This window comes from Neltuma alba, unplaced genomic scaffold (genome assembly GCF_004799145.2).
Source record: "Neltuma alba isolate B1F8T4 unplaced genomic scaffold, ASM479914v2 tig00011408_pilon, whole genome shotgun sequence".
Taxonomy (NCBI): domain Eukaryota; kingdom Viridiplantae; phylum Streptophyta; class Magnoliopsida; order Fabales; family Fabaceae; genus Neltuma; species Neltuma alba.
Window position 1 is genome coordinate 272,188 of NW_021636094.1, and position 13,630 is coordinate 285,817.

The following is a 13,630-nucleotide window of genomic DNA, read 5'->3' on the forward strand; positions in this document are numbered from 1 at the left end:
GATAACTCACCAGCACAAACCCTTCGCGACGAATACCCGCATTCGGCACTCGAATCCAACAACCCATTGCGCAAAAAAGAGTATTCCTCGGCTAAATCGGTCCGAGGCCGAGAACTATCCTTTAAAAAATTGTCATCAGGATGAACCAACCCTTCAAGATTGTCCTCCGAAGAAGTGGCAATGGATCGAGCAATAGTAAATGGAAATTTGAAGAAGTATGATGAAAGGGAGTAGTTAGCAGAGGATTTCAGAGAACGTAAAGATTGAGAGAGTAAAATCTTCAACTCTGTTTTGCTCATAATAATGTAACAAAATTTAAAAAAAAAAAATGTATTCGTTGGAATTAGGTTTAGGAGAGGGGTTCCGTCCCCGCGAAAGAATCAAACTTGAGTTCCAGGCTGGGTGACGGACATAGGAGACAGAACAAAGCAAGCTCTAGGTGAAAAGGCAGGGAAGGATGGGCAGGGCCATCGCTCGCTGACATGTTGTCATACGAGCCTTTTTAAGCCGATACATGGGGTTGATTTAAGTTTCAATTCATCTCATAAGTTTAGTTTGATATTCGATGGCAAAAAAAAATTGATATTATTCTTTTTGGCCAAAAAATTTTGATATTAATTCTTTCTTGGCCAAAAAATTTGATGCCATTCCTTTCGGCCAAGAAAACTCGTAATTATTCTTATTGTTTGACAAAATTAATATTATTTTTCTAACTATTAAATTTAACAAAAAATTTTGCCTCTTTTTTTTTTTTTTTTGCAAACCAATGTCTTTTTTACTACTTCCTTCAGTGTTTTTTTATGAGTGTTTTACTCAACTATTTTATGTAAACGTAAAAAATTAGTTAAAATTATTTTTAATCTTTAAATTATTCTTAATAAAATTTGGTTAATTAATTTGAAAATTTTATAATCAACTAGAAATATCAGATAAAAACTAATATTTTAAACAAAAAAAATTATATTATTAAACATGTGCGAGATTCTTCTAATAAAAACCGAAAGTTGTAACATGTATTTTTTATTCGGATGAAGGGTTTAGAGTGGATGAGGAGATATTTGGAGTTTTGGACCATAAAATTAGAATTTGGAGGGGAGGTAAAATAATTCCCCTATTGTGAAGTCTTTACCAATGATAAATGATCTCTCAATGGGTCCACTATGATGACTATACTATATAACTCCTACAAAGTCATTAAAAAAAATGGTTAAATCATACAAAACTTTAAATCTTGGGTTATTTGCACATAATATCCATAACATTTTAAAATTTGAATTTAACCCTAACATTTTTTATTATTATTATGGATCCCTTGGTGTTAAGTGATTGTTATCTTTTTTGACAAAATTGTCACATCTTATCAAAAGAAGACATGTGACATTATTCATGGCATTTCATATAAGTTTATAATTTTCTAAAATTCCCTTAAACTTTTAGGTTAGTTACATAAAATCCCCTAAATGTTATAATATTAAATTTAAATTTTGAAATGTCAAGGAAGGAGTCATATATGACCAACCTAAAGGTTATGGAATTTTTATAAAATGAATAACTTACATAAGATGTCATGAAAGATGTCATGTGTTTTTTATTGATATCATATGATAATTTTTGTCAAAAAGATAATGGTAACATAATCAAGAGAAGATTTGCTTTGCAAGCTAAGTGACTTAATTCTGATTAATAAGCAATGACATAATGAATTTGAATTAAGTTATAGTAAGGAATTCAAGTTAGAAATCCGAGTCATAAAGTTGTCTGTGATACAACTTACATAAACCAGAAGTTGATAACCTTTCGTATGTTGAGATCACATCAAATAATTGAGTTATATTTTATATGAGTCTACTCTGAAACGTAACTTGCAATAACTTCCGTGTGTATATCGAATTACACTATCGTGGCTAACACAATTCCTTCTGACCTCAAGTCAAACTTTACTGGAACATCAGGTTTTATGTTTCCAAATACTGATAACTTCCAACAATTGGAAGTTGCTGAGGTCCTATTTGCTAAAAATTTATCATGACTTTGAGAGAGAAGTTACTTCATCAACAAGAGAGGGAGTTACTCAAGATAGTATAAGATCATGAGGGGATTGGTTGTTACCTTATAGGTTATAAGGAGAAGTGTTGACAAACGCAGTCTATAGATTGATGTACTAAGGCTTACAAGTGCCTAGTTTAAACTTTGGATTGGTGATTAAAAATCTCCACAGCTTTCTGGGACTGGACGTAAGTCAATGAAGAAGCTGAAAAAGATCACTTAAGCATTTTCTCTTATCTCTCTTGGCTTATTATTACAGGGTTTAAGTTTCAAGTTGTTTTTAAAAACATTTTTTTGCATCGCCCAATTTACTTCTATTTGGGTGAAATGTGCCACTAACAAAGCAAATGAAGACACTTAATTGCAGGGTTAGGCATCCCAAAGGATACTAAAGGAAGCATTGGCCTTATACCAAGTGAAAACTGTAGGGATTAAAATTTTAAATGGTTAAAATCATAGGGATAATAAGTCAAAGTGTAAGGAGTTTCACCTGATTTAAAATATATAATTGAGTTGCACCAAATTAAAGTTTAGTATTTCAGTTATAACAAAGTCAGAACTTGAGAAATCAAAGATTAACTTTTCCTCTGTGTGTATCTATATATATATATAAGGTACATACTACAGCTTGAAATATTTCTTATTAAAAAGTGTTTAGATGGAAATTAAACTATGGTTTTAAAAATAATTTTACGGTATATGAAATAAATATAAGGATGAGTTTGCCTAGATTTGTAAGAAAATATTTTTTGAAAGCACTTTTGTCTAATGCCAAATACCCCTTAAATTTGAAGAGTCGTTGAATATCTATAAATCTAGAGACCATCTTATAGCAAAGGACCTCCATGAGCACGCTATGCATGCAAAAACAAGAAGCATCTGACGTGAATGGGCATGAATGGTGCAGTAGAGAATATAAAAGAAGCATCTGACGCGCATGGGCATGAATGGTGCAGTGTGCTTTTTAACCTTCCTTCTTCAATATATTTGTAATTATTAAAAAATGAAGAAAATTGTAATAATTAACTCCATTAGGCTTGGCATCACTTGCTTCTACCAAGGAACCAAAGGTATTTTTGACCCTTTATCGCCACCCACTCGTGTTTTGTAAGTACTTTCACTTGTAGCCTTTTGCCTTCTTTTTTTTTTTTTTTTAAACCTGAGTAGCCTTTTGCCTTTGCATCTTAGTCAACACAGATAATTTCCTTTTTGTCATCCTATTAGTATTTAATACTCCCTCCGGTCCTAAATATAAGACTCATTTTGTAATGTAAATTATATTATAAAATGGGTCTTATATTTAGAATCGGAGGAGTACTATTTTAGTCGGCAGTATGAATGTAGGCATTTTCTTTCTGTATTCTTTCAACTTTCTTCATATATTTTATTCGGTTTCATTCCACTTTATTTTTATTATTCTTTCAATACTCTATATATTTTAATGCAAATCAAATGTATGAAAGATAAATATATCTTCTTTAAAAAAAATGTTTAATTGCATAGGAAAAAATTCTACCTATACTTCGTTGTAATCAAATCAAGCGCACTGCTATTAAATATTACTCCATCCCTCTTTTTTTATAAGCAACTTTGGATTCTATAAAGTAAATTAAAAGGTTAGTTAAAATTGATTAAAGATAATAAATGTGTAGAAATTGAAAGTTCTTTCTCCAAAATACCTTGGAGAGAGGGTATAAAAAAGAGAATAAAAAATTATTATAATAAAGAGAGTTATGTAAGATAGAGAATGTGTAATGGAGAGAGGTGATGGTTTAAAAAATGAGGTAACAAATATATTGAGTATTAAAATAAGTAATTAATGAGAGGCAAAATAAGAAATTTGTTGCAAAAATTTAAAACAACTTACAAATGTTACTTATATTTAAGGAGAAAAGAAAAAAATGATAGTTGTTACTTGTAAAAAAAGATGGAAGGAGTGATATCATTGTTAGTCTTTATAATATGTTCGAACTTTGATTTCGATCACTGTAGTTTTTTTTTTTGACCCGAATCATTGTAGTTTCAAATCATGATTTTTTGTCCTTGTAATTTCTTCCGGGTATAACATTAATCTCTATAATTTCAAAAGAACTTGGGTCTAAGTTAGTGCTCATTATGGAAAAAAAAGTTTATTACTGATAGAATTAGTGGCAAAAAATTATTTTGTTGTTAATTTCATCATGAATTGGATTCTATTGCTAAATAAAAATTTTATCACTAAATTTTGTCAAAAATGATGTTTTTTTAATGAATTTTAGTTTTGGTTTTGATATTTAATGACACTAATGAAATGAATGATGTTAAACTCAAATCTAAGTTCTTGTGAAATTATATAAAGAGACAAATATTTTTTATGAAAGAAACTATAACAATGAAAGACTACGATGTAAAACTATGATGATCAAGACTAAAATTCAATGAAATTGTGAAGATCAACAATGAAATCAAGCCTTTCATTTTTATTAGTTTTTATTTACATGCCTTTTTTCCTTTAAAGAAATTATATTTTAATCTCTTTTAATGCATTTGAAATTTCTAGTTGCTTTTGCATCATTATATAGGAGATTCATGAATCATTTTTTTTAATAGTTGGCCATGAAATTGACCTTTTTATCTGATGATATTTTATTTTTGATCAAATTTTTTTGTGTTAGTTCTAAAAAATTAATTTAATTGAATTAACATCAGCCAACCAGGCCGAAAGGCAATCAAGAAGAGAGTCGTTACTCGTCAGATTGGATTCTATGGTCATGAATCTCCCGGATTCCGGTAATTGTCCGAACCGAGGGTAAAACAGTAATCTTATAGTCAACCTCCTTATCGTCTCTTCCTGCCTTCCATGGATAATATGCCCCGTCTTGAAGACGGCGTCTTTAAATGTCCCATTTCCATTACCCACAAGCTCTCCTACGAAAACGAAGAGCCTCGGAGAGACATCGAGCGAATTTGTGGGGTTTAGGATAAAGGAGCTTCTAGCAATAGAATGTCTCTCTCGATTCCTATATCTTCGCCCCATCACATTTCCAGCTTCCACCACTCTCCAATCCCGCCTTTCTCGTTATACCCTTCTTTTCTGTATTATTATCCTCCACAATTCCCACATGGCCATGGTACCAGCTTCGTTATTTGCCATTACAGAGTCAGTGAAAAATCAAAACTTGCTTCTAAAGCTTCCATGAATATTAAACGGGGTGGATTTTGTAGGCGTTCTTCTTTTTCCACATCTGGAGGTGGAGAATGTGATAATGGGAATGAAGGGGAAGATGAAGAAGATGATGATGAAGAGAGGGGCAGTGGCGAGGATGAAGAAGAGAGGGCTTTTGGGTCCTTTCTTTTGCCTGAAAGATGGGATGTCGTGGGTCTTGGTCAAGCCATGGTAATTTCCGTTTGTTTGCTCTAAGGTTTATCCATATTTCACTGCTGAAGGATATATGGACGGATCCTTGAGGAGAAATTTTTGGGGTTTAGCGCTAATAATCTTTTTATTCAGCATTCTCTTTTGCTTGAGCTATATATTTCGGTAGAGAAAGAGGACTTTCAGGAACGTTATTGTGACAATGTTATCTTGTTGATGAATTTCTTCGTTTCATCCCTGTATTTTCCCCCTCCTCCTTCTACCGGTGATATTTAGTTAGTTTTGAATTTGAGCATATTTCAGGAGATTTATGCAGCCATTTCTTTTTTACTTGGCGCTTACTTAGAACTTAAGATGAACTTATGAAGCATCTAATTTTTTAGTAAGAGTTTAAAAAATACATAAAATAACTGTTGCCTGTATCCTTGCCTTTTGGTATTGTCTTCTTTCCTTGTACATACATAGTTACCTTCCTAGAGAAAGAGAACCACAATGTATGAACTGTGAGGAAAGATAAAAGCAAACATAAAAAAAATCAAAGTTTGGCTGGAGACTTTTTCTTCCATCTATTAAATAAAAAGAGTTCAATTTTTTTTTTTTTTTATTGAATGATGAGTTGCCCGCCCTTGATTTTTGCTTGAGTGACATATATTCATCATGTGATGGAGTTTGAATCTAAAATTTGTTGGTTTTGGTAATTCATTCAGGTAGACTTTTCTGGGACAGTTGATGATGAGTTCCTGAAGAAATTGGGGTTGGAGAAGGGAACAAGGAAGGTAGTGAACCATGAGGAGAGGGGTAAAATTTTGCAGGCTATGGATGGTTGCAGCTACAAAGCTGCTGCAGGTGGTTCTCTATCTAATAGCTTAGTTGCCTTGGCAAGGCTTGGCAGTCGCTCCATTGGAGGTCCTGTTATAAATGTGGCAATGGCAGGCAGTGTAGGGAATGATCCATTGGGTGGCTTCTACAGGTTGGCCTTCTTAGTTACTGAACTTTTTCTTATTAGTTGTTTGAACTTGTTCAGAGTTTAAAAGAGTTCAACTTGGAACTTCCTTTTACACATCTATTTTGCATGCTGTCATTAAATGCATAAATTTTCCATCTATGTGCAGCATAGGTAGCCAGAATCCAAATGATCCTGTTTCAGTATTATTCTAGATAGTCAATTGGTCCCCTTGTCCGTTATGTTGCCTTATACTGATAGTATTTATAGTTGTGCTATATTTTCTGTATATTACATAGAAATTGCTGCTACTGATATTACATACTCGGAAGTTGCTCGATTGATTTTGTTTAAACCTTATATTGTGTATCACTGAGTTTAACCAACCAAGAGTTTTGAAGTTTAAGAATGCTCTGATTCTTGGTCACTGGAAGCTGATTGGTTTGATTAAAAATTGTCAAATAGGGGTTACAGTGCCAGGTTTTAATATACAAAATCCTGCGAAATGGCTGACGCAAATTTTATAAAACTCACTTGATTGATATAAAGGTCAAAAGATAATTTTAAAAGCCCAAGAACCACAACAACAACAACAAGCATTATCCTATTTGGTCCATGAACATAATGGACATAAAATATAAATAATATAAATGCAAACTATCCTATCATATCACAATCACAAATATATGAAAATAAAATAACGTTTTACAGAATTTAAAAAAAAAAACTAAGCTGAAAAATATTTCAAATAGTAATAAAACAAATATTGAAATGCGACCAAACAAAACTTCTTGTGAAGCTGTTCATTTAAGTCTTTAAGAATGATATTCATCAGCATAAGTCATAGTATTAAGCAACTTGATAAGAAAGAATTAAATGTGGTTATATGATCACTTCCTTTCCCATTGGTGATTTCTTGTTTGGTCTAAGAAATGTGTAAACAAGTGCTTTTGCAGCTCCGGCCCTCCATTTTGAGTTGTATGTTTGTTATCATAAAAGAACGTGCATGAAAAATCTTTGACTGCTGAATTACACCGCAAGCCTATATCTTAAGTTGTTATTGCCACTACATGCAGGAACGTTTTTAACACTAGATTATATATGACAAGTTATATTTTTTACAAGTTCCTTTCTTCTAGAACTTCCTTCATTTGTTTTCCTTTTAACAAGTAATTTTAGCTTAAATTATAGATACTTTATTTTCCTAAAAGCAAATTTCATTAATTTAATTCACTTTTAAACTTATTCCAATAATTTTACAGGGAAAAGTTACGTCGAGCAAATGTGCAGTTTCTTTCTGCACCTATCACAGGTGGGACAACTGGAACAGTCATAGTTCTCACAACTCCCGATGCACAGCGCACAATGCTGGCATATCAGGTTGGATGCACTACTGATGAAAACATTATGATATAAATATGTGCCGCTTCCCTATTGCAATTTTTGTGTCATTTGAATGAGTATGAGATTGAGCTTCGTATACCTGATTGCATGACAAATTTGGCATTCACTCTTTATTTTAAAACCCTTCCTGCTCTTGAGTAGTGGACTGGAGTTTATCAGAAGCTGATTTCCCTCTTTTCATGATGTGGTTGAATAAGACAAATATTTGTGTAACTAAGATAATAGATGTTGATGAGTTCTGCTGTTGTGAAGTTTATAGGCATAATAAATACTTACTTGTTTGCATGACTATGAACAACACAGTAAAATTAATATGAACATTTTTGTCATTGGTGTACTTTGTACTATAAGGCGCATTATTATTTCTTCTTGGAGCGTCAATCATGGAATTATTTACAAGGTAATGAATCAAAATAATTATGCAACCAAAGATATGCTTTTGGAAACCAATTTTCTGAAACAATCATGATCTTTCATATTGATTGGCATCAGTCACCATGTTAAATTCGAAGTACCGCTTGATTTTGAAATCCATATAAGCATGTTTGGATCAGGGACAATTAAGGGAATGAGAAGAGACGAGAGGGCTTCAGTGAAACCTTTTCCTTGTCTTGTAATTTTTTTAGTAAGGATGGGAATTATAATTAAGGATTTTGATCTTAACTTTCCAAATTCTTAAAGGTAGGGTTGTAAATGAGCTCACCACCAGCATTTTCAAGCTCAGCTCCTTTTATAAACTAGTTGTTCGAGCTTGGCATGTGATACTATATGGGCTTTCAATTATAGTCGAGCATGGCATGCTTAGTTAAATGAAAGCTTGGGTTCAGATAAACTTGCTTAAGATTATGTATTGACAGATGAGCTTAATGAGAGAAGTGTGTTTTCATGATACTTGGAAAAAGTTTTATACTCCCTCCGTTCCTTATTATAAGAGACAAATAACCGAAGTACGTTGATCAAAAAAACAGTTAAAATTAGTTAAGAACAATTAATGTGTAAAAAGTATAATTTTTTTCCAAAAATGCCCTCATTAATAAGGAGAGAGAGTATGAGAGGGAACAATTAAATTATTAAAAGAAAGAGAAGTGGGAGGGAGAGAGAGTGTGAGTTGAAGATAATAAATATGGGTAAAATAGTAAATCAACACAAAAAAGTAGAGATAACTTGTAAGTGTCTCTTATATATAGGAACATGCCATAAGCATCAAATGTCTCTTATAATAAGGAACGAAGGGAGTAATTCGTAATATATAGAGTACATGCTATTATCTATGGTGATTTATTTTATTTTATTTTTAATAGAGTTATATATGAACTGTATAAGCTGAGTAAAAATATTTCTTCAGACCCAGTCTAAACTAACTTTTATAGAGCTGAATCCGAACTGTAGACAAACTACTCAGTTCATTTATAGCCTTACACAGTCTTCCCTCATATATGTGTTCAGGGGTATGTTTGGGCTGCAGAGAATGGAGGGATATTAAAGGAAGACAATATTAGTTTAGACATTTTTATGTTAATATCTAATCCTTATTTCCCCTGTTCACTATGTTTGCATTAAGAGTTAATGAAAGGGGGAGGGTGTTCATTTATATAAGAATCAAAATGAAAATGAAAATATCTTAATTAAATTCCCGTTCCTTTTCTGTACTCCCGTTCTCCTCAATCAAAATATGCACTAGTTCTCCCAATTTGAGAGATTTTAGAGGACGCATTTCTCTTTTCCTTCCTACTACCTAACAATACCCTGCGTCTATATATTAGAATGTTGTCAAAGTCATGAGACCATAAGGATTATTCAAAACTGGTGATATTAAAAGGCTTCATCCCCAGTACATTTTTATGTCCATGGTTCAAGGGAATCTTTGGCACCTTCATTATTGCATTTACCTTTAAAAATTTGTCTATTCTCACTTTTTTATCATGCTTGTGCCAGGGAACATCTTCAACGATTAATTATGACGCTACCTTGGCTAACATAATTCCCAAGACCAACATACTTGTAGTTGAAGGGTACCTATTTGAACTTACCGATACTATCAGAACGATAACAAAGGCATGTGAGGAAGCTCACAGGAGCGGTGCCTTGGTTGCAATAACAGCTTCAGATATATCTTGTATCGAGAGACACTTCGACGAATTCTGGTAAGATTGTTAGTTGACTTTCATTAAATGTTTCATTCATTATCATATCAAATTATATGTATTGTTGATTCCATTAACTTGGCTTTTGATCTTGAAAGTCACGGCGGGGACATTTTATGTGGTATCTTAACTAAAAATGTTACGATACACCCAACAAACATTGTAAATTTTTTGTCTATACTCTATTAATGTTCAGCATCTCAACATGTTGAGCTGTGTGGAAAAAACGTCATTAATGTTTTATTACCTTACCTCTTTACAGTTTTGGCATTTGCCTCTAACTTGTAAAGAGCGAGCAACAGTTTTCTAGATAAACCCTTTCTATAAGAGTGAGGTAGTAGTAAAGATGTACCCGATGGCAAAAATGATTTATTAGTTGAATTCAACCAAATAAAGCTCGGTAATCATGTGCATTTCTTTTGTGCACGCTTAGTCTTTTCATAAACATATTCAAATGAAATGGAGAATTCTGCTTGCTTTATTTGAGAACTGGTCTGATCAGAGCTAACCAGGTTCTTTTGAATGGAAAATTGAAAATTTCTTCCTTATTCCTCTAGGATCGAAACAAAACAATTCCCCCTCCCTCAACAATGCCTTAAGTTTCCAGCTTTTTCGATCTATGATAAATGGGCGTTTGTAATGATCATAATACAATTACAACCTCATTAGCCTTCACATGGTAGTTTAAGTTTTGAGGTGGATTGATCATTGACATGATGTCCAGGTCTTTCATGAAGGGTCTTAACTTTGCAGATTAAGCAGTTTGGTCGCTGACCAATGTGAGATCGCTCTAACATGTGTATATATCATTCATTTGTCAGGGAAATCATAGAGAACTATGCAGATATCATCTTTGCGAACAGCGATGAAGCTCGAGTGCTCTGCAATTTTGATGCAAATGAGAGCGCTGCTTCGGCTACAAGGTGCTTGAGCTTCTTTGTTCCCCTAGTATCAGTCACAGATGGCCATAGAGGCTCTTACATAGGTATGAAAGGAGAAACAGTATATATCCCTCCTTCTCCATGCATTCCAGTAGACACTTGTGGTGCAGGAGATGCATATGCTTCTGGCATCATGTATGGTGTTCTGAGAGGAATATCAGATGTGAAAAGAATAGGAAAAATAGCAGCAAATGTTGCAGCCACTGTTGTTGGGCAACAAGGAACAAGGCTTGGGGTTTCAGATGCAGTCAAGTTGGCTGAATCTGTTGCATATCAACTTGAAACTAATGGTCTCCCATCAGATATGGGTACTGATCATATTTCCAGCTTCTAGGTGACATGGTGGTAGCTCACCATTCGAGTTCATATCATCAGATTCCTTCTCTAATTCCATTCCCTTTGTTCCATAGAATTTCGATCCATGTATATATATTGTTGTAAAAAATTGCTGAGCCCTTTTGTACATTTTTAATTTATATACTATTATATAATTTTTTAGATGAATACATTGTTGCAGTGTTATGATGAAATTAACAAATTCTAAACAGGCTTAGTTTTCCAGTTTTCCTCATAGACCAACTAAATTTTGAATAATATTAGTAGTGGCGGCACACGTTTTTATGGAATTCAAAAATATTAATATTAATATTAATAGTATAACTCATTTCTTGAACTCTATCCTACAATGGCATTAATAAGTTTTATCTTATTAGGTGAGGTCGGTTATATAGATTTTACAAAGTCACATTGCGTTCCATAAAGTCTTTACCGCCATTTTTAAAATTAAAAAAAAAAAAAAAAGACGAGAAAAACTTGTTTAGGTTTTTATCTGCACAAAAAGTTCAGACAAGAATGGATTCCTCAACCCAGGACCTTCTACAGATGCAAAGATAAACTCTCCTTCTTTGAAGCTGCCTAATTGGTCGATTAGAATTTCATAGATTTTCCCTTCCCTTTCAAAAAATTTCGTAGATTCTGTTGCAGGAAGTTGGAAGAAGGGAACCATCCGCCATGAGTCACTTGACTTGCTGTCCAATGACTTGAAATGAATGAAATAAAGATTTGTTTGGTCATATTTTAAGGGTACAATGCTCAACTGAGAATGGGCCCTTCCAAAACATGATATCCAATATTTTTTACATCACGTAAAATGTTATTTTAACTTTTTTTTTGAAATTTTGCTCTATCTTGAAACTGGAGTAATAATAATGGCTTTTCGTATAAATATTTAACATGAAGTGCGAGCCAACTAATTTTGACAAAATAAAATAGATGGTTAATATCTCCTCTCTCTCTCTCTCTCTCTCTCTATCTCTAACCAAGGAGAAAGCAAAACTTATGTACTATAAGAATTATTTTTTCTTTTTAGTTTTGTCCTCTATTTGCCATCACACTATTTTAAATCTTAACTACTTCTATTTATTGCCCTCCATCTAATAAGGACATTATTATAAACAAGTAATAATTATATCTTAAAACTTGATACATGACATATATTTAGAGACAATAAAGATTCAGATTAAGACAAGTAAATAGGAATGGAAAAGTATGATTAATAATATAAAGTCTATAATAACATGTTTCACGGGATAAAAAAAAACACTTGAATTTCATCACCTTTGATTTAAAATTTAATAACTTTTTAACTTTAACCTCATTTAATACATTCACCTTATATTCACTTTCTCAGAAAATAACAATCTATGCAATAATAAATAAAAAAATGTACATTTATGTTAAAATTCTAATGATGTAAATTACATAAAGAAGATTAAAAATGTTCTCTCTCTAACTTATACAAAGACCAAAGAAGTATATAGATACTCCTAAGGCACTTTAATTAATTCGTCAGAACCAAAAAATATTTGTTAACTCACTAAATCTGTCTCAAATTAAAAAAATTTCCAACTTTATTATATTAAATAAGGTTTTGAAAGAGAAAGGAAAAATATAAGGAGTTACATTTAAGTATCAATTATTAGGGGCAAAATTGACAAATAAATATTAATTATTTTTTTAAGTGATTTATATTTTAAACCAAACTGCTTTTTTGAAAATTGACCTATATTATGGAGTGGATGTATTACTACCTCCGGTCTTTATTATAAGACCTAGTTGACTAATTTGGAGAGATTAAGAAAACTAGTTAAATTATTTATTTGTTATAAATAGGTGTTATCTTTCCTAAAACACCCTTGTTAATCATATATATTACCTAGAGTTACCATTTCATGAAACATTTCATATGTGTAACCACTTTAAGGACTATTTTAGAAAAATAAATAAATATGAAAAATAAAGTGGATTGAGATTTTATATTTAAAATCAAATTAAAAGTCAAATAAGCTCTTATAATAAAAAACGGAAGTAATATTACTTTCTTCTTGATTTGTCTGGTTTACCCTTGTGAGAATCACTAGACAGGAAGAAGCCCAGTCAACCTCCATTGCATTACTTAAGAAACTTCTGTGATATGTGTGAAGAGAGGTCAGATTCGTTTTCAATTTCAGCAACCTATTCATGGGCCGACAAGACTGTGAATTCTCTTTTTATATGCACATTCAAAGCCCAAATAATTGAACTCCAATAATGTAATTAATAATTCTGCCTAATTCTTCAATGTTCAAATCAGACGGAAAGAAGATCTGTTGACATTTTCTCTGAATTAATTAATGCCCTCGACATGCCAACTTTTCTTCGTTCTTGAATTGTTGAGCTCTCGATTCATGATGATTGGTCATTGAAGAATTTTAGATGTATTCTACTTCTTAGGAAAAAAAATATATTAATTGAAAAT

The 13,630-nt window shown here is 32.3% G+C and overlaps 1 protein-coding gene across 1 annotated transcript; it reads left to right on the forward strand.

The window, feature by feature from the left end:
- Positions 1-4,935: 4,935 nt before the first annotated feature.
- On the forward strand, positions 4,936-11,355 carry LOC114712989 (uncharacterized sugar kinase slr0537). The gene is made up of 5 exons (XM_028897562.1): positions 4,936-5,422; positions 6,109-6,371; positions 7,607-7,724; positions 9,684-9,892; positions 10,714-11,355. The coding sequence occupies exons 1-5, from the start codon at positions 5,030-5,032 to the stop codon at positions 11,165-11,167; spliced, it is 1,437 nt and encodes a 478-aa protein (XP_028753395.1). The 5' UTR covers positions 4,936-5,029; the 3' UTR covers positions 11,168-11,355.
- The last annotated feature ends 2,275 nt before the right edge of the window (positions 11,356-13,630 follow it).